Source organism: Polyodon spathula, chromosome 44, assembly GCF_017654505.1.
Source record: "Polyodon spathula isolate WHYD16114869_AA chromosome 44, ASM1765450v1, whole genome shotgun sequence".
In the NCBI taxonomy this organism is placed as follows: Eukaryota; Metazoa; Chordata; class Actinopteri; order Acipenseriformes; family Polyodontidae; genus Polyodon; species Polyodon spathula.
In genome coordinates, this window is record NC_054577.1 from 1,935,774 (window position 1) to 1,959,026 (window position 23,253).

Consider the following 23,253-nt stretch of genomic DNA (forward strand, 5'->3'; position numbering starts at 1 on the left):
TACACGGCATCCCAGTTCATATTGTATTCTAGCAGTGTTATTATTATACACGGCATCCCAGTTCATATTCTAGCAGTGTTATTATTATACACAGCATCCCAGTTCATATTCTAGCAGTGTTATTATTATACACGGCATCCCAGTTCATATTCTAGCAGTGTTATTATTATACACAGCATCCCAGTTCATATTCTAGCAGTGTTATTATTATACACAGCATCCCAGTTCATATTCTAGCAGTGTTATTATAATACACAGCATCCCAGTTCATATTCTAGCAGTGTTATTATTATACACGGCATCCCAGTTCATATTCTAGCAGTGTTATTATTATACACGGCATCCCAGTTCATATTCTAGCAGTGTTATTATTATACACAGCATCCCAGTTCATATTGTATTCTAGCAGTGTTATTATTATACACGGCATCCCAGTTCATATTCTAGCAGTGTTATTATTCTACACAGCATCCCAGTTCATATTCTAGCAGTGTTATTATTATACACGGCATCCCAGTTCATATTCTAGCAGTGTTATTATTCTACACAGCATCCCAGTTCATATTCTAGCAGTGTTATTATTATACACGGCATCCTAGTTCATATTCTAGCAGTGTTATTATTATACACGGCATCCCAGTTCATATTCTAGCAGTGTTATTATTATACACGGCATCCCAGTTCATATTCTAGCAGTGTTATTATTATACACAGCATCCCAGTTCATATTCTAGCAGTGTTATTATTATACACAGCATCCCAGTTCATATTCTAGCAGTGTTATTATTATACACAGCATCCCAGTTCATATTCTAGCAGTGTTATTATTCTACACGGCATCCCAGTTCATATTCTAGCAGTGTTATTATTATACACAGCATCCCAGTTCATATTGTATTCTAGCAGTGTTATTATTTGCACTGAGTGTAAACTACACTGTGTTTAAATATGAAGCTTGCATTGTAACCCTGCGCTGCCCTGTGGAGCAGCGGACCCTTATATTCCTAGACGGTGCCCAAAGAAATAATAATAATAATAATAATAAGAAGAATAATAATAATAAGAATAATAATAATAATAATGCCTTATACACCCCCCTCACCTCCAGTACAGATACTGTTGGAATCAAACCAGCAGCTGGAGTCCGTGCCAGGGCTGGACCCCTGTGGGAAGTGGATGGCACTGCCCATGTATTTCAGTGCCCCCGTTGCCATGTCGACGGTGTGAGTGGCGCGGAGCTGGCTGCCCGAGCCGTCGCTGTCCAGGATCACGTAGTTTGCCAGCAGCTCCCCCTGCTGGTCGTACCGCAGGGTCTGGCTGAAGCCCTGGAACTCCAGCCCGCTGGTGCTCTCCGCCACGCTGGTGCCCGTCGCCCAGCGCCCCTTCCTGCGGCTCTGCTCCACCGCCATCGCCAGGAAGAAGATAGAGTTGTAGATCGTGCCAAAGAGAGGGGATACCTGGAGAGGAGAGAGGGAGAGAGAGGAGAGGAGAGGGGAGAGAGGGGAGGAGAGAGGTGAGAGGGGAAAGAGGAGAGGGGAGAGAGAGGGGAGTGTTACTGAAACTAAACTGAGTCGAGCAGACCAGCGTTTGGGCTCTAGTGCCTTCATCAGTGTTAGAGAAACTAAACTGAGTCCAGCAGAGCAGCGTTTGGGCTCTAGTGCCTTCATCAGCGTTACTGAAACTAAACTGAGTCAAGCAGAGCAGCGTTTGGGCTCTAGTGCCTTCATCAGTGTTATTGAAACTAAACTGAGTCAAGCAGAGCAGCGTTTGGGCTCTAGTGCCTTCATCAGCGTTACTGAAACTAAACTGAGTCAAGCAGACCAGCGTTTGGGCTCTAGTGCCTTCATCAGTGTTACTGAAACTAAACTGAGTCAAGCAGAGCAGCGTTTGGGCTCTAGTGCCTTCATCAGTATTACTGAAACTAAACTGAGTCCAGCAGACCAGTGTTTGGGCTCTAGTGCCTTCATCAGCGTTACTGAAACTAAACTGAGTCAAGCAGACCAGCGTTTGGGCTCTAGTGCCTTCATCAGTGTTACTGAAACTAAACTGAGTCAAGCAGAGCAGCGTTTGGGCTCTAGTGCCTTCATCAGTGTTACTGAAACTAAACTGAGTCAAGCAGAGCAGCGTTTGGGCTCTAGTGCCTTCATCAGCATTACTGAAACTAAACTGAGTCCAGCAGACCAGTGTTTGGGCTCTAGTGCCTTCATCAGTGTTACTGAAACTAAACTGAGTGAAACAGAGCAGCTCTAGTTTGGGCTCTAGTGCCTTCATCAGCCTACCTGGGAGGCCTGCCAGCTGGCCGACACCTCGCGGCTGTCCTGCACCTCGCGGAAGGCCTGGGTGAAGCTCTTGTCGCCGGTCTCCACGGTGACGGTGAGCACGGCGTCGTAGGCGCGGCGCAGCTTGCTGTTGTTGCCGAGCAGCGGGTAGGGCGTGTCCCGGTACGGCAGGCTGTAGTGCAGCGCGTCGAAGGGGATGAAGACGTAGCTGCCGTCCGTCATGCGCAGATCTGATGCCTTCTCCAGCAACACCCGCTCCTCCTCTCCACCCAGCAGAGCAGAGTGCATGCACATGATTATTACTGAGAGGGGAGAGAGGAGGGGGGGAGAGAGGAGAGAGAGGAGAGAGAGGAGGGGAGAGAGGAGGGGGAGAGAGGGAGGAGAGGGGAGAGAGGGGGGAGAGAGGGGGGGAGAGAGGGGGAGAGGAGAGAGAGAGAGAGGGGGAGAGAGAGAGAGAGAGAGAGAGAAAGAGAGAGGGAGAGAGAGAGAGAGAGAGAGAGAGAGAGAGAGGAGAGAGAGAGAGAGGGAGAGAGGGGGAGAGAGGAGAGAGAGGAGAGGGGGGAGAGAGAGAGAGAGAGAGGGAGAGGAGGGAGAGAGAGAGGAGAGGTAGAGAGGGAGAGAGGGGGAGAGAGGGGGGGGGGGGAGAGAGAGAGGAGAGGGGAGAGGAGAGAGGAGAGGGAGAGAGAGAGAGAGAGAGGAGGGAGAGATTGGAGGGGAGGGGAGTGGGGGGGGAGAAAAGGGGAAAGATTGAGAGGAGGGGGAGGGAAGAGGGGGATAAACGGGGGAGACAGAGGAGGGGATGGGATGGGGGAGAAGAGGATAGAGGGGGAGAAAGTGGGTGAGGAGATAGAGGGGAGGGGGGGATCTTCACCCTCTCCTAGGGAGATAGGGGCGAGGGGGAGATTATCAGGGTGGAGAGAGAGAAGAAGGGGAAAGGGGGGAACTAAGAAAGAGAAGAAGGGGAAAGGGGGGGAAGGGGGAGACAGAGAGGAGGGGAGGGGAGAGTGGGAGTTCAGGATAGAAGGGGAGAGACAGAGGATGGGAGGGGAGAGGGGGAGAAAGGGGGGGGGAGAGGGGAGAGAGGGGGAGGAGACTTAATAGAGATGTCATACTGAGGGTTTCTGTGACATCATAAACCAAAAAAAAGAAAAAGCAGTGGAAGCCGTTATAACAGCGGATTCTCTCTCTGCCGGACTGGGTGAGATTCCGAATCCTGCCATCCTGCGAGAATTAAAGCGTTTCATTGACCAGCCTGTCTGCCGATAGACTGATATGGCAGGATGTATAGTGCTCTCTCTCCCTCTCTGTTTCAAACTCAGACTGCCCCATTATCTCACCTGCGCTTTCTGCCCCATTCCACTCCTTCAACATTCACTCCCCACAGCCACTCAGGACAGTGGAAGAGCAGCGGCCCCCGTTCCCCAAGCCGAGCCCCTCCAGAGGCATCTCTGATCTCCTGTATATACCTGCCTGCATGAAAACCACAGTGACTTGCAGATGCCTGTTCTGAGAACCCCGAGCCAGTTCTGAGGTTCTGAGAACCCCGAGCCAGTTCTGAGGTTCTGTTCCAGTTCTAAAAGGCTGCATTGTCTACCAGGTTCAGTCTGGGTATGGACAGCAGTGTGCAAATCTAGCAGCTCAAGATGTGTCGCTGATCTCCTTTATATACCTGCCTGCATGAAAACGCCTGAACTGCGCTGGTCCACCAGAGGGGGGCGCTGTAACCCGGCAGGACCCCTCTCGTTCCAGACCCCTCTCATTCTCAGAGGCCCTTCTCCCTACCTCTCACTTTGTGAGCCTTCCCGACGCGCCTGAGCGCGGCCTCCGCGCCCGCCGGGTCCGTCTCCATGGTGACCACCGCGCTGACCGGCAGCCCGAACCTCCGGAGGGCGCTGGCCAGCTCCTGGCCCGTCTCCGCCCACAGGTCCTGCTCGGCGGCGACGATGGCGGTGTGCGCCCAGCGGAAATACTTGAGCACGGTGAACAGGACGCGGGACGAGAGGGGCAGCGGGCGGGAGAAGGTGGGGTACGCCCGGCCCGTGTCCCTCTTGAGCTCCGGGCTGGAGCAAGCCCACGACACTATCGGCTTGTTCCAGGTTCTGCCCATCAGCCCGGCCGCGGAGCAGTAACCCGGGTTCAAGGGCCCCACGAAGCCCGAGGCGCGGCTCTCGCTGTTGAGGAAGCCGGCGAGCGCCCGTGAAGTCTGGCAGTCCTCGTTTATCAGGACGTAGTTGTACCAGTAGCCCCGGCTCAGGTAGGGGTCCTTGTTGATCCGGTTGACTGCCAGTCGGGCCGCCTCGTCCGGCAGGGCTTTGGAGAACATGGGATCGCAGGTCCACGGGCCCACCACGCCCACCTTGTAGGTGGCAGCTCCGGTCCGGGCCGGTGTGCCGAGGAGGGCGGCCAGCAGGAAGAGGAGGGGAGGGCTGTAACCCCGCCTGCTGGGGCAGGTCCATCTCCAGAAGAAAAAAACACCCTGGGGGCCGTCCGGAGGGGGCATGGTCCAGGACGGGGTGGGGGGGTGGGGGGGTGGGGGGGGGGTGTGTGTGTGTGTGTGTGTGTGTGTGTCAGTGTGTGAATGTCTCTTTCTGTGTGTGTACGTGTGTCAGTGTGTGAATGTCTCTTTCTGTGTGTGTGTGCGTCTGTGTGTGTCTCTTTCTGTGTGTGTGCGTCAGTGTGTGTGTGTGTGTGTGTTTATTTTTTCTTTTCTTGTCTCAGATCCGCAGTTAGCAGTGTCGGCTCCGAGCTGCAGGAAGCCGTCTCTCTAGACATGGCTGGACCTGCAGGGAGAGAGAGACAGTGTGAGGGACCCCCAGTTAAAGGAAGGGTAATCACTGTTGAGAAGGGCTGCGTTGATGCTGGAAGTTTTCACTTGATATATATTTTTTACCAGCAGAATGAACTCCTTATAGAACACAGGGTTTCTTTACCCTCCCTCTGAGGGCAGCTCTTGAAATTAACAGTTCGTGAGCAGCTCTGTCCTCAGGATCCTGGAGGGGGTGCTAATTGGAGAAGCTGTCCTCTGAACCTGGTGTTTTTACGGTCTGCCTGTTTCAACTGCTCCAGATCTCCAGACTAATTAATAAAAAAAAATTAACTGCTTATCAGATTTTAAAGACTTCAATCACGCCCCATCTTCAATCTTTACCCCTGACTGTGTGACCCCCCCATGCTCTCCTGACTGTGACACCCCCCTGCGCTCTCCTGACTGTGTGACCCCTCCCCCCCCAGATTCTTGCTCTAAGCCCCGATTTAAAAGCTATATCCTGGGCTTGAGAAGAAAACCCCAGCTGTCCTTATGATAGCAAGAGATCATTAGCCTGATTGCTGAGAGAGAGAGAGAGGAGGGGGAGAGAGAGGGGGAGAGAGAGGAGGGAGGGGAGAGAGAGAGAGAGAGGGGGGAGAGAGAGAGAGAGAGAGAGGAGAGAGAGAGAGAGAGGAGGGGGAGAGAGAGAGAGAGAGAGAGAGAGAGGGGGGGGGAGAGGGGGAGAGAGAGAGAGAGAGAGAGAGGGAGAGAGAGGGGGGAGAGGGGGAGAGAGAGAGAGAGAGGAGAGAGAGAGGAGGGGGGAGAGAGAGAGGGGGAGTGGAGGCAAAAGAGAAAATAGGGGGACAGGAGAGAGGAAGAGACGGAGAGAGAGGAGTGAGGGGAGTGAAGGAGAGAGAAGGTTAGAGAGGGCAAGTAGGCAGGGCCAGCTAAGTGGAAAGGTCACATTTTCACGTGATTGGAATACGATGAGGAAGTTCTTTCCAGTTCTAGGCAGACCACACCAACTTTATAAGGGCTAGTTTACCCTGTTTTTGGCAACATATGCTTTACCAGACCTCTCTGTGCTTTACAATGCTTCCCTATGCTTTACCAGACCTCTCTGTGCTTTACAATGCTTCCCTATGCTTTACCAGACCTCTCTGTGCTTTACAATGCTTCCCTATGCTTTACCAGAACCTCTCTGTGCTTTACAATGCTTCCCTATTCTTTTACCACACCTCTCTGTGCTTTACAATGCTTCCCTATGCTTTACCACACCTCTCTGTGCTTTACAATGCTTCCCTATGCTTTACCAGACCTCTCTGTGCTTTACAATGCTTCCCTATGCTTTACCAGACCTCTCTGTGCTTTACAATGCTTCCCTATGCTTTACCAGACCTCTCTGTGCTTTACAATGCTTCCCTGTGCTTTACCAGACCTCTCTGTGCTTTACAATGCTTCCCTATGCTTTACCAGACCTCTCTGTGCTTTACAATGCTTCCCTATGCTTTACCACACCTCTCTGTGCTTTACAATGCTTCCCTATGCTTTACCAGACCTCTCTGTGCTTTACAATGCTTCCCTATGCTTTACCAGACCTCTCTGTGCTTTACAATGCTTCATTACACGTTGCTGTGCTTGTACTGTGGGTAATAACTTATATAAGGCTGAGCGTAATACCCAGTTACACAACCGAACCCTTGCCAGACCGTGACATCGCGGACGGGTTTGTGAGCGTGTTCCTAAAAATGAATTACACCGCCGTTATAAACAGCGTTTTTATTTTTTTATTGTAAAACAAAACCATTTCACTTATATAGACAACTAAAATACATCATAAACAAACAACAAACAAACAAACAAATAAATAATAGAAAAAACAGAAAATTTAAAAAAACAGAAAATTCATGTGCAGGTTAAAACGCACACGTTATAAAGTTATAAAGTGTGGATATATATATATATATAATATATATATATATATATATATATATCATATATATATATATTAGATGGAAAACAAAAAGGGAAATGTGCCTTCTTCGGATGGCAGTCTAGACCCAATCACCAATTGATATTATTATTATTATTATATATTCACGCTCTCCAGACCTCCAACTAAAATGTTTCGTTCATTCTGTTTTTAACTCCCAACATTTTCTACAACTCGTCAAAAATTCAAAATGTAATTGATTTGTACTGACAATCTGGCACCTGTTAAGAATGACTCTCCTCTGAACCAAATATCTCCTTCTGATAAATGTGTTGTATTTCAGGAGAAAGAGATAGAGTGTGTGTATATAGATAGATAGACAGATAGACAGAGATAGATAGACAGACAGACAGATAGAGAGATCGATAGCTAGATAGAGTGTGTGTATATAGATAGATAGACAGACAGACAGATAGATTGATAGATAGACAGACAGATAGATACTGTAGATCGATAGAGATAGATAGATAGATATAGATAGATAGATTGATAGATAGACAGACAGACAGATAGAGAGATCGATAGCTAGATAGAGTGTGTGTATATAGATAGATAGACAGACAGACAAATAGAGAGATCGATAGCTAGATAGAGTGTGTGTATATAGATAGATAGACAGACAGACAGATAGACAGACAGATAGAGACTGCCGTAGATAGACGTGTCCTGTGTATTCTAGATAGACAGGACACATAGTCTACTATCGGTTGTCTGAACGCTAGATCTCAGATGTGTTTCAATATATCTACTCACTAAACTACTTGATATCTATCTTATATATACAGATAGATAGACAGACAGACAGACAGATAGACAGAGAGCTAGAGATAGTTATATAGATTGTGTGATTGGATAGACATATAGATAGAAAGATAGATAGATAGATAGATAGATAGATAGATTAGATAGTAGGACCAGGCCTAGACAGACTTATCACAGCAGATCACAGAGCATTTAGCTAGAGATCTCTAGTTATATAGATTGCGTCAGTGATGTCTATTCTCATCTGTCTGATAGACATTATAGATAGATAGATAGATAGATAGATATAGATTGATAGACAGTCTACAGGACCTTACAGAGAGATAGCTATAAGGCTAAATAGATTGAGATAGAGATAGTGTGTATATAGAGACAGAAAGATTGATAGACAGACAGACAGATATAGATAGACAGACATAGATAGACACGTTTTAAAAAGAAAATATTCATCACAAATTGTTACTCACCTGAATTTTATTTAAACATTCTCTTATTCGTTTCATTACGAATCGACGATAAAAAAAAAACACACACACAAAATAAATAGAAAAGATACGTCAGCTGCTTGACAAAATGAACGCCTTTTTAAAAAAATATATATAAAGATGTATGAAAACTAATAAACTAAATATGAAATATAGACAATAGTCCGGCGAAGTAATAAATAAATAAATAAATAAATAAAATAAAAGTTTTTTATTCGTCTTGAATATTGTTTTACAAAAATTATCCAGAAGGATTTCTTCTTCTTCTTCTTCTTCCTTGTCACTTTTTATCCCCCCGTTATTTATTTATTGTTGTACCCCAAAGTCTCCTTTTATATTTAAATATTTAAAGCGGGCGTGAAGTGGACTAGGTATTCGTCCCTAACCGTAAATAACCGAAGTCTGGAGGTACGGGTTAACCACAAGCAAAGTGCCGTGCCACGGCTTCACCGGGATTTGAATCAAATCTCCAGAAAGGGATAATAAGGATAGATAAAGGGGACTGGTCTAGAGATGCATCCCTCCCCTAATCCAGCAGCGATGTGTGGAGATGCGCAGCTAAGCGGATTCTTGTCTGGGAGAGAGCGAGGTAACGCGTCCCCAGGCATATTGCATTGCGTGTGTGTGAGACCAGGCTGCCCGGCACAAGACCGACCAGCCAAAACCACATAGCCGCATTGTTTATACCAGTGATGGGAAAACTCATTTTGCGTTGCCTTTGTGTGCACTGTGTGTGTCTTGTTGTTGTTGTCCTGTGTGTGTGTGGTTGCGCACGCTTTCGTTTGTATACAAGCGACTGTGTGTATGCAGAAGCTCATTCTACAACATATTTTAAAAGACTGTTTGCTTTCTTATATATCAACAACGGAGAGACATTACCTGTAAAATGTAACCAGTATAACTTTCTATTTATAACTATTTTTTTTTTACCTCCAAATTTATCCAGAACACAATTTGCAAAGCAGCTAATCTGGATCAGAGCGCTCTGGAAAGCAGAGTGAACCCAGATCAAGTCGGCTGGCGAAGATAAACCAACCGGACCGTCAACAAGGACAGCGAGGAAGGGCCGGAGACATGGAGGCAGAGAGAGGGACACACAGACACAGAGACATGGAGGGAGAGAGCAGTATGGATTGAGAATGAGGCTTTTATTTAACAGATAGAGAGGAGGTGAATGAGAGAGGGAGAGGTGGAAAAGGAGGTGAGAGGGAGAGGTGAGAGAGGGGTGAGAGAGAGGTGAGGGAGGAGGTGAGACAGGGAGAGGTGAGGGGTGAGGGAGATGGTGAGAGCATGAGAGGAGGTGAGAGAGGGAGAGGTGGTGAGAGAGAGGGAGAGGTGAGAGCACGAGAGAGGAGATGAGAGGGAGAGGTGATGAGAGAGAGGGAGAGGTGAGAGCACGAGAGAGGATGTGAGAGAGGGAGAGGTGGTGAGAGGTGGAGAGGAGGAGGAAGTGAGAGGGAGGGGTGACAGAGGCAGAGGAGGTGAGAGAGGGACAGGAGGTGAGAGGAAGAGCAGGTAAGAGAGAGGGAGAGACGGGAGAGGCGCTAGCGAGGGCAGCAGATGAGCAGCAAATAACAATAATGTTTTTTTTTACAAAGCAACAGTTATATCCATATATTTGAAGTCCCTTTAAAAGCACTCATGTATATTAAAAAAAAAATGAACATGGGAGTCATTAAATTATTATTTTATTCGTTTCTTCTTCTTCTTCTTAAAACAAAAATGCTAGCACTGCGATCGAGTAACACTGGGCTTTGAAACTGTGATGGAATATCATTGGAAATCGAAAACCCAGGAACAAGCCATTCACAACAAGAAAGCATTTCTATAAAATAAAACAAAATCAAATAAAAAATAAAAGCAACACATTGAAATCAAGGTTAACATCAATCTCACCCCCCACCCCGGCTCTCCTATCTCCAGGAGGACCCCTTGGCCGACCCCTGGTTCTGGTTCCCCAGTTTCTTTACTGGTTTGGGCTGGCTCTTCTCGCTGGCCGGACGGGATGCGATGGTTCGGCGCTGGGAGGGGGCGGGCTGGGGCGCCACCAACTGAAAAATAAAAGGAAAAAAAGAAAAAATGAAATTTAAAAGGCGCCCAGATTTCTGAGTTTGCTTGTCTCTGTATCAGGGCTTCTCAAACTCGGTCCTGGGGACCCCCTGCTGTGGCTGCTGGTTTCCATTCCAACCGAGCTCTCATTTACTTCACTAGACCCTTAATTGAACTGATAATTAGCTTAATTAGACCTTTGTACTTGTTTTCAGCTCTTGATTAGTGCTCCTTCACGCCGCGGCTCACTTTCTGATCCAGAGTTAGGGGTTAGGGGTAGGGATAGGGGGTAGGGGGTAGGGTAGGTGCAGTTCAGTTTCCGCGCTGTGCTCACCTCCTCCTTCACCCCGCGGCTCACTTTCTGATCCAGAGTTCTGCGCACAGCCCCGCTTCCCACATGTGCTTCTTTCTGTCTGGGGCTAAAAACAAACATTTACTCAAACAACCTGCTTCTGTGCCTCGTTCAACTCACAGTAAAACCAGGAGTGAATGAAACCGCTGTGCAACGGGGGTCTTGTTTTCATCACAGGGGCGGTGTTGCACATTACCTGTTGGGCTCCACAGCTCGCAGGTAGGTGTACAGCTCCTCTACAGACTGCACCCCCTTGCCGGGGTGACCCTGGTACTGTCCCAGGAGTCTGGAGAGCTCCCCAATCTGCTTGGGGGACAGCACCCCTTCTTCAGCACCTGGAAACACAAGAAAGAGATAGACAGAGATTCATTGACAAATACGATAGATACAGATAGAGAGACAGAGACACAGACAGACAGATTAATTGACAAATATGATAGATACAAATAGATAAGATATAGATAAGTCATTGACAAATATTATAGACAGATATAGACAGACGGACATATAGATACATAGAGATAGACAGACAGATAAATGGACAGACAGATAGATAGATTCAATGACAAAAACTATAGTTACTGATAGAGAGATATATAGATAGATACATAGAGACAGATATAGACAAATACTATAGATAGATAGCTAGATAAATTAATTAACAAATACTATAGATTGACAGATACAGACAGATTAATTGATAAATACTATAGATAGACAGACAGATAGATAGATAGAGATACAGACAGACAGATAGATCGATCGATAAGGACATGTCTTCTCTATCAGTCCAGAGTTCCACTAACGGCAGCCAGCGCAGTGCCGGGCTCCCCCGCTCACCTCTCTCTGCTGTGGAGGGAGGAGGCTGCTTTTGCTCCGCGCTTCTCTGGGACGGTCCTGCCGCGATGATTTTGGTTTTCTGCACGGCAGACTGGCCCGTGGGCGCTGGTCTCACGTGATCCCACAGCCCAGTGGACCGGGCTCTGAGCACGGGCGAGCTACCTGCCCCAGGACAACAGAGACTGTGAGGAAGTGAAGACAGTACAGATGCAGCTCGCAGCTTGGCATCACCCTACAGAATGAACACGTTCTGCTTCCTCCTGCTGGATAATGTTAACATATTGAATTACACACCAGCGCTTTGTATAGTTTCCCACAGAACGAAAAAAACTGACAAAATAAAACATTTCGAAATCTAATAGAACCGGTACTATTACGGCTTCCTGCAGACTTTTTTTTTTTTTTTTTTTTTTTTTGCAATATCATTTAATGTTTCCGAGGACACACTGTCCCCGACTCGCTTCATTTGTGTCTTAAGACACTAGTCCATCGTTGAATGATCAACTGATCTTCATATTCATTCAAATGGCGCCCTCTGAGCCGCGTTCAAACTTCACTTCCGATCTTAAAATATCTGCCGTCTGGTGCAGGGTACCTTGCAGGGGATGCTGGGTATACTGGGAGGCGCTGTGGGAGTTTGGGGGTTCCTCTGAATCTAGGGCTCTGGATTCCAGGGGATCCCCAGGAGATCTGTCCAAGAGCTGAAACAAAACAACAACGATGTTGGATTGCATATTACCCCATTTCTAGTATTCCTAAACCTGCTGTATTACACTGTGCTGTATTGCACTGTGCTGTATTGCACTGTGCTGTATTGCACTGTGCTGTATTGCACTGTGCTGTGCTTTTATAAGGGTTAGTTTACCATGGTTTTTAATATGCTTTTCAGACCTCTCTGTGCTTTACAATGCTTCCCTATGCTTTACCAGACCTCTCTGTGCTTTACAATGCTTCCCTATGCTTTACCAGACCTCTCTGTGCTTTCCCATGCTGTCCCTGTGCTCTATCACACTATTTCTGAGTGAAAGTGGGGTACCATGTGGATGTAGCGTTGCAGCTCGCTGTGTTTGCTGCTGCTGCTGGAGTCCAGGCTGTGCCCGCGCTGCCCGCTCCCCTCTCCTCGCCCCTCTCCGCTCCGCTCCACGACAGGATGCTCGGCCAGCTCGTCACTATGGAAACCCAGAGCTGAGAACGACACGCGGGGCGGATTTCAGCGCAAGCTCACCCGAAGAAACGCTTTTTTCAAAGCAGGTAAACCTGACAAAACCTGCCTTCTGGGATGGAAAGAAGACTCCCGTTGCAGAGCAGGTTTGATCCATTCCTGGTTTAACAATAAGACAAGCTGAGCTAAAACCTGGAATGGGCAACACTGCTGTGCAATATGAGTCCTATTCCCATCTCTGTAATAATAATAAATAATAATAATAAATAATAATAATAATAAATAATCAGAATTCATTCAATGTCTTTATAATCTGCCAGCTCTACTTTGCATTACATTTCATTTCTGCACCCCCCCTCCCCACTGATCATGTCAATACATTACAAGGAGCCCCCCCACGGTGAAAAGCGGGCACTTAATTAGGAGGCATGCTGGGAGATTACCCACAGTGCACCAGGGGGACCCCAGTGACTCTCAGGACTTCAGAGAACACAGCCAGGAAACAGAGTCCTCAAGAACACCGTTACATTTTTCATGAGCTTTTTAATTGCATTTAAAAAAAACACACACAACTACATTTATATATCTATTTATGTGTTTATTTTTAAACTTCCAGTGAAACTACTATGCAAGAGGACTCTCACTTCCTTCCCTGTTCTACCTGTCTAAAGATCTAATTTCTAAACACAACTGCAGCTCTCCTCTGTGAAACCTCTAAAAACCTTCTTCAACATCAGGGACAGAAATCAGACTCTCGCTGCACAGCAGTCTGATCCGTTCCTGGTTTTACGGTGAGCTTAACCCTTTGCAGTCCTACAGTTTTCCCTTTCCAGTCCGATGTCTGGACCCTGTCATCAAAAAGACGTCAAGCACAGGCCTCTAGCCGTTTTGTCTCCGGAAAAAGCCGACAAGGCCGAGTGAGACCAACAGAGATATCTACAGACATAACAAAGGAGAGAGCTGCTTCTGCATCCAGCGCTCTGAGAATATCACGGACATCTGCACGGCTTTTTGAGATGTTATAGTAATAAAATAATGACTCGGATCGCATTATTGAGGAGTTTGGTGATAAAACGAGTGATCAGGAGAGGATTTATCAGTATGCATGTCTATAAAGAGGTATGTGAAAAATACAGCGAGCAAGGGGTGGGGCTGGAGATGCAGTACTGAGTGTCCTTTTGCGATTCAGTGCAGTGCATTTGAAACCTGCTTTACTCGGGGGGGGGGGGGGGGGGACATTTTAAACATGTGAATTGAACAGCGCGTGTGAAAAGAAATTTGACCTGACGCGCCTGACGAATAAATGGACGGCAAGGAGTTAACAATAAGGCACACCTGAGCTTGTTACCCACACACACTATGGTAGTAAGCTGGTAGTAAAACCTGGTGTGTATAACCCAGTGGATCGGACTCACCGGTCCCTGCGGTCTCATCAAGCTCCGGTTCCAGAGGAGCGAAGCCCTGGCTGCTGAGGAAGCTGCTGTGGAAGAAGCTGCCGAGGTCGGCCGGGGGCAGGGGCAGCTTCCTCCAGGGGCAGGAAGGAGGGGGCGCTGGCTGGGGGGGCAGCTGGCGAGGAGGAGCGGGGTGCTGCTTAGCGCAGCTCCGCTGGTTTATAGAGAAGCCTCTAGGAGGGGGCTGGGGGTCCGAAGAATCGGTCGGGGGTCTCTGCGAGGTCAGCTGGATCACTGCTTGGAGCGGGACGGCGCAGGGAAATGCATTCTGAGCGCTCCTTGACTCCTGTAAGGCTTGGAAGCTGGACTTGTTTTCTAGCGGAAGGCGCTCTCCTGTTTGATGTATAAAGGAAAAATGGTTATTATTATTAATATTATTATTATTATTAGCTATTCTGCAGAGTCACTTCCAATAGGACCTTGTTTGTTTTGCATCTCATCCAAAGGACGGAGCACAAGGAGGTATAAATGCCTCTGCTAAATGACTCAATAATAATAGCTTTTACCTCCCATCTCCCCAGGAGGCTCCCTCCCTCTCCTCGGCTCCTTCGAAGCCCAGCCGGGCTGCAGATCCTGGGGCAGGGCCCTGCCTGCGCTCCCCTCCTGCCTCTCTCCCAGGCTGCCCTTCAGCGCCCCCTTCAGCTCGGTATCCGAGCCGCTGTCTCTCAGCTCCTGCCTGGTGCTGCTCTTGGGCTGAGACAGGAAGAGTGACTGGTCTGTACCTTGAAGCTCCGTCTAGGAAAACGAAATGCAGTAAAAACAGACCAGCATTTCAACTGGAATCCTCCTCGGGGTGATCTAGGTGTTCAAGGAGGCAGTGTGATCCAGCGGTTAAAGTCCAGAGCAATTCCTCTTTAAAATCAATTCTCCTGTTCATTCGAATGATTCAGAATTGATATTTCAGGAGCCATGACAAGAACTGTGGTGACTGTTCTCATTGGAAAGGAATTGGGAATCGATTTTAAAAAAGGAGATTGACAAGAGAAGCCTGACTTCCCTCCCCTCTCACCCCGCCATCATTCCTGGGGGAGCCCCTCTCAATGCTTCAGGACGGGTATACGACGGTCGAGGGGGAGTTCTGCCCTCTAGCACGACGCTGAGTGTGCCCGGTCCAGGGTCGTAGCACGAGTGGCTTCCAGACGGCAGTAGACGATCATCATGCTCTGCAAACGACTGATCTTCAATTAACCGGTTATAATTTATTTAACCTCGTTCCAGTGAGACTGCATCATGCTCTGCAATCGATTGATCAGGTCTGCTCTCTGAGACTCTGCTTTCCTCTGCCCAGCCTGCAGCTCCGAAATCTCCTCCTGGTTTTTGACCAGCCTGCAAATAAATAAATGTATTCTCTCACCCCGAGGTGTTTTCATGCAGACAGGTATATAAAGGAGATCAGCGACACATCTTGAGCTGCTAGATTTGCACACTGCTGTCCATACCCAGACTGAACCTGGTAGACAATGCAGCCTTTTAGAACTGGAACAGAACCTCAGAACTGGCTCGGGGTTCTCAGAACTGGCTCGGGGTTCTCAGAACCTCAGAACTGGCTCGGTGTTCTCAGAACAGGCATCTGCAAGGCACTGAGGTTTTCATGCAGGCAGGTATATGTTTTTTTTTTTTCAGATCAAAAGACCCAGTGAAGTAATCGGAGCCCCCCCCAGGTTCTGTCCCACCCGCACCTCATTTCATACTCCTCCGTGATTCGCCGATGCCTCGCCTCTCTCTCCTGCAGCTCCGCCCTGAACTGGGCCAGCTGATCGGACAGCTCGCTTTGGTGGTGAGCGCTCAGCTCCGTGATCTGCTTTCTGAAACACAGAGAGAGAGCGAGAGAGAGAGAGACAGAGAGAGAACATTATTCAGCAGCTTTCACTGGACTCTATGAAGCAAAATGTTTTCATTCTATAGGGTGATGATGCAAAACTTTGGGCCACAGCTATATGCGCATTCACCCTTAGGAGGCGCTGTGGAGCCCGGCTGTTTGTTTTTCTGGGGTCGTTACCTGTGCTGTTCTCTTAGCGCGGAGGCCTGCTCTGCGTGCTCCTGGTGCAGGAAAGCAAGTCTCTCAGTCACCTGCTGCTCCAGAGAGATCTTCAACTCAGACTCCATCTTCAACTTCTGAGTTTCAAACCGAGCCTGAGAGAGACACACACAGTCAACAAGTTAGTTACTTCTTTAAATGATGAGTTTATTGTGGCAGCTTTCAATTAGCAGCCATCAGGACCAGGCTCCACCCACCAGGACCTGGCTCAGTCCCACCCACCTCAGCCAGGCTCATCTCCATGCGCAAGGTGTCCCTGTCCCTCTGTGCAGCGTCCAGCTCTGTCTCCAGCCGCTGGACCTCCGCTTGGACAGACAGCAGGACTTGTTGGGAGTCCTGGACACGCTGGCTCTCCCGCTCTCGTCTCTCCTGGAGACGGGAAGACACACATTTCAAAACGTAGAACACAAAATAAGACACCCACACACACACACACCTGCACTTGTTACCTGTACACAGCGGGGTTAGATCAAGCTCATAGCAAAACCTGGAATGGATCCGGTGAAACCGCTATGCAATGGGAGTTTCCATGCCTGCCTTGCTGCTTCCCACCTTTTCTGCCTCGAGCTGCCTGCTGAAGTCCTTCTCCTGCTGGGCCAGCCGTTCCTCCAGCTCCCTCTCTCTCCCGGCCCAGGCGTCCCTCTGCTCCCCCAGCGTGTCTCTCACCGCCTCCCCCTGCCTCTCCGCCAGCAGCCTGGCTCTCCCAGCCTCCTCCAGCTCCGCCTGCAGGGCCCGGCCTCGCTGCCTCTGCTCCTCCAACTGCCTCTGCAAGCCGGCCAGCTCCTCCGCCTGCCAGGGAGACAAAAACCACGAAGCAGCTCAGGAATCAGACCTGCTGCAGACCGGATGCAAGCCACATGCTGTCAGGCTTGCAAAACAGGGCGGAAATCAGTACAGTGAGAGTCCCACTGCATAGCGGTAGGAGTCTTATGATCATCCCAGCACACACACACACAGACACCCACAATGAGACCCACACAGAGAGAGACACACATTGAGAAGGGATGGAAATAAGGCTCCTGTTGCACAGCAGTGTGATCCAGTCCTGGTTTCGCTGTGAGTTTAATAACCTGGGATGAAATAATTGGTACGCAATATTTAGCTTAAAGAAAGTTCGAAGTTTGCGTGCCTTTTTTTGTAGGAGATCCGTGAAAGAACTGCACTTCCAGATCGGCATTCTACCGGAATAGAGAGTTTACTGAAACGCAGTGAGAAACTTCAATTCAAAACAGACACATTTATTGTATTTTTTTTTTCAAGGGCGAGTGTTTAAGGGTCCTGGCTGAAGTGAAATGGAGGTTCCCTCGTGATACAGGGGGGGCTCACCAGAAGCAGCTTCTCTTTCTGCAGGCACGCTCCCTGCTTCTGCTCCAATGCCATGGCCTCCACAGCCTGAGACAGGCTCTCCTCAAACTGAAGCAGCATCTGAGGGGAACAGGGCATGCATTTCATTCGCTCAACTTGTTCATTTGCAGAACAGAATAAATTCTCTTGTGACATCAACTCTGGAAAGCCAGGCCATTTTTGCCTCCTAACCCCCCCCCCCCCCCCCCCCCCCACCCCCCCCCCCCCCCCACCCCCCACCTCACCCCCCCACCCTCACCCTCACCCTCACCCTCACCCTCACCTTCTGCTGTTTACCCTGGGCCCTCTCTGCAGCCTCCTTCTCCTCCTGCAGTCTCTTCATGGCGTCGTTTTTCTCCTCCTCGTGTTTCTTCCACCCTTCCACCACCTTGGCCAGAGTCTGTTAACATTATTAACATTTATTTCATGTAACGTGTGTTGAAAAGCTTTGGCAATATTTATTTTACATCGCTGCTTTCTCAGTGGCCCGCCATCACAAAGTGCAGGGACCGAAAGCTACAGAGAACAGCATTACAGGAGGAAATAATCTCAACTCAATTTAAAAGCTATCTTGTGATTTTAACCGCCTGGTACAGAAAACGCTGCTTCCGATCATCGAGGCAGTTCGCTTGGAAACTACCCCGACAGCAGCAGCGAGTTTTGCCGAGCAGGTTAGCAGCGTCCCACCTTGTCCAGCTGTTCGATCATGATGTCCTTCTTCCTGTCGGCTGACACGGCGAGAGCCAGCTGCTGCTGGAGCTCCAGGGTCTTGTTGTGAAGATTTTGTATCTGTTTCTCACAGTGCTGTGTGTAGAAAAGAGACAGAAAGAGAGAGAGACAGAGACAGACAGAGAAGACAGAAAGAGAGAGACAGAGACAGAAAGAGACAGAAACAGAGAGAGGACAGAGACAGAAAGTGAGAGAAAGCGAGTGAGAAACATAGAGAACGATACAGAAACAGATTAAGAAAAAAAAGTGAGAGACAGAGAGAGAGAGAATCTTAAATACATTGTAATTGTGCTTTAGTTGAATCTTGTCACACCTGCTTCATAGTAATTGTGATTATATATATCATATCAAATCAAACGATTGATCGCTTACACATCATTCACGCATTTATTTGTCATTCGATGTTTGGGGAAAAATAAATAACAAGTTCCACAGTATGTTTCTGTGTCCTGTAGTTGTACCAGCGATTACTGTTTTGGGGTGATTTCGAAGGCTGTGTGCTCCAGCGCTTAAAGGAAAGGGCTTGTGAGGTTCCCAGTTCAATCCCAGCTTAGCCACTGGCTCGTGTGTGTGTGGTGTGTGTGTGACCCTGAGCAAGTCACTGAACCTCCTTGTGCTCCGTCCTTCAGATGAGACGTTGCTGGAAGAGACTCTGCATCTGATGCATAGTTCACACACACCCTGGACAAAGGCATGTGCTAAATAAACTAATAATAATAATAACGCATGTCAGTGTTAACGTGTGTAGCTGTTTCTCATCCATGGAATTATAATAACTGCACCACAACACTTATAAATAGATGATAACTGACCCCCAGGGCTGGGCTCGAAGGACTGGTGCAGAAGAGAAGTTCTAGTGGCAGAGACCGAGACTGAAACACCAAGTGCCAGGGAGTCTGACAGCAAAGTCCGCAGAGTAAGAGGCTTAGCGAGGCAGATTGCCTTTCTAAATACAGCAGCCTTGGAGAAAGCAGAAGGGCCGTCCAAGCAGCTTAGCACGACGTGAGCCCCCGGAGAGCGCCACCCCGTGCCAGGCAAGGTCACCCAGCAAGGTCGGGGAGGCACGTGGAGCGCCTGGTGCGCCGGCCGCCAGCCCTGGGACAAGGAGATTTCTATCTGAGGTTTCACTTTGAAACAGCAACGTTTCCGCCCTCAAATGTTTCATTTGGAAATATTTTTAAATGGAAAAAAAATGAAACTCTGTGTTCAATATTCAGTATATAGAGAATAATACAGGAGTGAGTTATAGGATAATAATTCCATCAAGGTCTTCTACGAGAGCGAAGGCGAGTTTCTAAACCGTCTCAGAGACCCGAGACGGGATTCCTGGCGCGTCTGTTATTTTTTCTAATCCTCTGACCCCCTTGCGATGCTGATATTAAAGAAGACGAGGTTCAGAGGGTCAGTCCGGTGTTTTTTTAAGCCTCGTGTTTCAGGGCTGTGCAGACGGTCCGTCTCGTTATCCTTTATTTGGACGATTCACCTTTACCTCTTTTTAATTTCCTGTTCCTCTCCAGTTTCTCTGCGATGCGAACGCACCAGCTTGACATCATTTTGAACGTTTTCTTCTGTGCTGCGGGTGTCGAGTGATTGAAAACGAGACATGTTGTGTTTGAATTGAAAGCGATGGGTCAGAGTTCAAGTATATTATCACTGTTTGACGTCACTACTGTGGTACTGTGCTTTTTTTTTTAATCAGAGTGCAAATATAGCCTCATCCATGTATTATATACATTATACACATTGTATTGAGTGGTATTGTGTAGAACCTGTCTTGTGCTCCAGTTTTAAAGGCGCTCTTAATCAAAGCTTGTTTTCTTTTTCGACGGGGCTAATCAGCGCTGGGTAATAATTCCAAGCGGCTTAATTAAATCCTGGGTCACATGACACCATTAACGTTATTAGTGCTGACCTGAGCAAGACGGTCAAATCAGTGCGTGTGCGTGAGGGAGTGTGTGTGTGTGTGTGTGCCTGTCTGTGAGACAGTGTCTCAGTGTGAATGCGTGTAAAGGAATGGACAGACTCCTTCCCGCTCACCCTGCGTCTCGTCCTCTCCTTCTCCACACTGTCCCTCAGGATCTGACCCGAAGAGGAGGAGGGGTGGATGGGCGCGCCGGGCCTGTCCGCGTGGAGCCGGCTGTACCGAGGGAAGAGGTCCTCCAGTCCGCTGACCGACAGGGGGGGCGGCGACTCCTCCTGCAGGGGTCTGGCACTGCAACACACAAGCACAGCGGTTTGATCCGCTCCTGGTTTCACTGCAAGCTTAATAATAACAACAAGACACTCCTGAGCGCGTTACCCCGACACACTGCGGGGCTGACCCGGACTGGATCACACTGCAGGTGCTAATGTGCAATTGTGATCAATGATGTGTTGTTGAAATTGATTAAAATTTTAAAAAAGGAATTGATAAGCAAGGATTGACTCTAACAGTGTGAACCCTTTCCCTTACTTGAGCAGGCTGGCTGTGCTGCTGCTTTCAAATGAGCCCTCGTCATCACCTCCCTCCTCCTGCATCGAGTCGGCTAGCAGAGCCAGTGAAACCGGACCGAGGGAGCCCCCTGCAGGAGAGAGAGAGTCATTACAACCAAACAACTGCTGTTCCAAATGAGAGTGTGTGTGTGTGTGTGTGTGTGTGTGTGTGTGTGTGTGTGTGTGAGACCCTGAGCGAGTCACTGAACCTCCTTGTGCTCCGTCCTTCAGATGTAAAACAAACGAGGTCCTATTGGAAGAGACTCTGCAGCAGCAGCAGCAGTTGTTGATGATGCAGAGTTCACCCCCCCTAGTCTCTGTGAGTCGCTCTGGATAAAAGCCTCATGATTGACTAATAGTTTACTGTATGAAGAACACTTTGCAATCACGCTGCCTCTAGCCCGGTCCGACGCTGATAAAGCCCCCGGCACTCACTGCTGGGTGGGTCTCCAGAACCCTTCAGGATGGTCTGCAGGTGGCAGCGCACCGTCTCCATGTCCGAAATGCACCGGGTTCCATTCTACCAAGCAACAAGAAGACAGAGAAGCTTGGTGCTTAGCATGCATTAAAACAATTCAAACACAGAAACACAGAAACACCACACCGCTGTGAAGAGTCACGTCACTGCGCTTCCACATTCCTGCACTGTCCTGTGACTGCTCCGATAAAAGCTTCCCACAGTATCAGCACAGCCGAGTGTAATAAAGCACGCTGAAACAGAGGCAAGAAAGAATAGCGAGGTACGGTAAACACACACACACACACCAGAGAGACACAGATACACACACAGAGACATACAGACATAGAGATCCCCCCCCTCACACACACACACACACACACACACACACACACACACACACACACACACATACAGACATAGAGATCCCCCCCCCTCACACACACACACACACACAGAGAGACACAGATACACACACAGACACCCACACACCTTAACCATTGCAGAGCTGGTCTCCACCCCAACCTGCAGCTTCTGCTCCATCTCCCTGGCCAGCAACTCCAGGTCGCCCCCGACAACGAGCTGGCCGCTCCTAACAGCACGCACCTGGGGCTGGCCACAGAACCCAGAGGCAGCAGCACTGGAAACCGGAGCAGAAGAGGGCAGAGCCTCGCCCGATCTCTCCACGCACACAGCGGGGCCGGCCGCGAGCGAGGCCAACGACGACCCTGGCAGAGCCCGACTGGACGAGCCCAGTGAGGGGCGTGTCCAAGCACACGGTTCACGGGACACGTCCGAAGGCGCCGGGTCACTTGGGACAGACCGGACTCGGCCGCTGTGTCCTTCCGCCTCTCGGCTCCTCTGCAGGGAGGAGAGCAGCCTGGCCGTGACCTCCCCAGAGGAGGCGGAGTAAGGGCTGGGCGGCCAGGACTGGGTCAGGTTTTGCCGGCCGGACTCCAGCACTGCGTCCCGGCCCTTCGGGCAGAGAGACGCAGAGGGGGTGGGGGGCGCCGAGCCGGGCAGGGAGGCCGGGAGGGGTTCCACGTCACTCATGAGGAGGTCCTCGCTTTGCACAAACCCCTCCATCTCTGTGCCACTCCGCCAGTCTCAAACACTGAAATCAGAAAATGTTCTATTTCAACCCCTTATTAGCAACAGTGTTGTCTTTTTAAACTTGTTGATTTTCCCAAAATTAACAGAAAAATGGGAACAACTGTTGAAAAGGGTGAAATTTATTAAATAAAAAAAATATATCATTTAAACTCTTTGTGAATCATTTACAACTCAATATTATATATATATATATATATATATATATATATATATATATATATATATATATATATAAAAGCATTTAGATATTGATCTGCCTTAGTTTAAGCTCGGAGAGGCTGCTGGCATGAGAATAAGACTCCTGTTGCACAGCGGTGTCACCCAGTCCAGGTTTTCTCACCAGCTTGATCAGCCCCCAGTGTGTCTAGCTAACAAGCTCAGGTGAGTCTGATTATTCAACTCGCAGTGAAACCAGGACTGGATCGCACCGCTGCGCAGCGGGAGTCTCGATTACAGTCCCTGCTGCAGTCGTGTTAAGAGGGCGTTTGGACTTGTCAGAACCAGTAAGTTAATGGATAGTATCGCCTGGCTTTTACCCCCCCACATATATATAGATTTGCCGCAGTAACGCGAATAAAAACCGAATAAAAAGACAGATAAAACAACGGATTCATACCTTTCGCGTCTGCCTCTGTTTCGGTCCAATCGCACATGAACTGCGGTCCAGAAAAGCACGGCAGCGAGGTGGGAACGAGCGGGGGGGGGGTACGGCAGAGTAAACAAACAAACAAACAAACAAACAAACAAACAAACAAACAAAAACAAACACTAACTCCGTCACAAGAGAGTCGCTTTCCAGGAGCTGCGGATCCCCAAGCGGGTGGTAAGAGACAGTCACGGGTCAGCCCTCGGAACTGTTTATCCCGGGAAGGGAAATTCAGTTTGAAAAAATCTCCCGGTTTAAACCGCGCCATGGCAACCGAGCAGCGGGCGCGTCATCCCGCCGGGCCCGAATCCGCGCCGCGCTGCCCGCGTTCCCAT

The 23,253-nt window shown here is 48.8% G+C and overlaps 3 protein-coding genes across 3 annotated transcripts in view; all 3 read right to left on the reverse strand.

The window, feature by feature from the left end:
* Positions 1–4,779, reverse strand: part of LOC121305656 (retinal guanylyl cyclase 2-like) — a 15,301-nt gene extending 10,522 nt beyond the window's left edge. The window contains exons 1-3 of the mRNA XM_041237350.1: positions 4,062–4,779; positions 2,280–2,581; positions 1,103–1,457 (exon numbers count right to left, since the gene is read on the reverse strand). Coding sequence (XP_041093284.1) covers positions 1,103–1,457; positions 2,280–2,581; positions 4,062–4,779 — 1,375 coding nt within the window. The remainder of the gene's footprint in view (positions 1–1,102; positions 1,458–2,279; positions 2,582–4,061) is intronic.
* A 5,157-nt stretch (positions 4,780–9,936) lies between these two features.
* LOC121305590 lies at positions 9,937–14,183 on the reverse strand. The gene is made up of 7 exons (XM_041237282.1): positions 14,084–14,183; positions 12,543–12,691; positions 12,102–12,207; positions 11,507–11,668; positions 10,863–11,001; positions 10,649–10,733; positions 9,937–10,316 (listed from the first exon to the last, which is right to left on the reverse strand). Exons 2-7 carry the CDS (start codon positions 12,543–12,545, stop codon positions 10,179–10,181), a joined length of 633 nt encoding a protein of 210 aa, XP_041093216.1. The 5' UTR covers positions 12,546–12,691; positions 14,084–14,183; the 3' UTR covers positions 9,937–10,178.
* Positions 14,184–15,318: 1,135 nt separating this feature from the next.
* On the reverse strand, positions 15,319–23,135 carry cntrob (centrobin, centrosomal BRCA2 interacting protein). Its single transcript, XM_041237351.1, has 13 exons — positions 23,046–23,135; positions 21,652–22,273; positions 21,138–21,222; positions 20,683–20,791; positions 20,268–20,442; positions 18,189–18,305; positions 17,785–17,901; positions 17,484–17,582; positions 16,710–16,946; positions 16,380–16,526; positions 16,119–16,252; positions 15,799–15,924; positions 15,319–15,445 (listed from the first exon to the last, which is right to left on the reverse strand). Exons 2-13 carry the CDS (start codon positions 22,243–22,245, stop codon positions 15,319–15,321), a joined length of 2,067 nt encoding a protein of 688 aa, XP_041093285.1. The 5' UTR covers positions 22,246–22,273; positions 23,046–23,135.
* Positions 23,136–23,253: the final 118 nt, after the last annotated feature.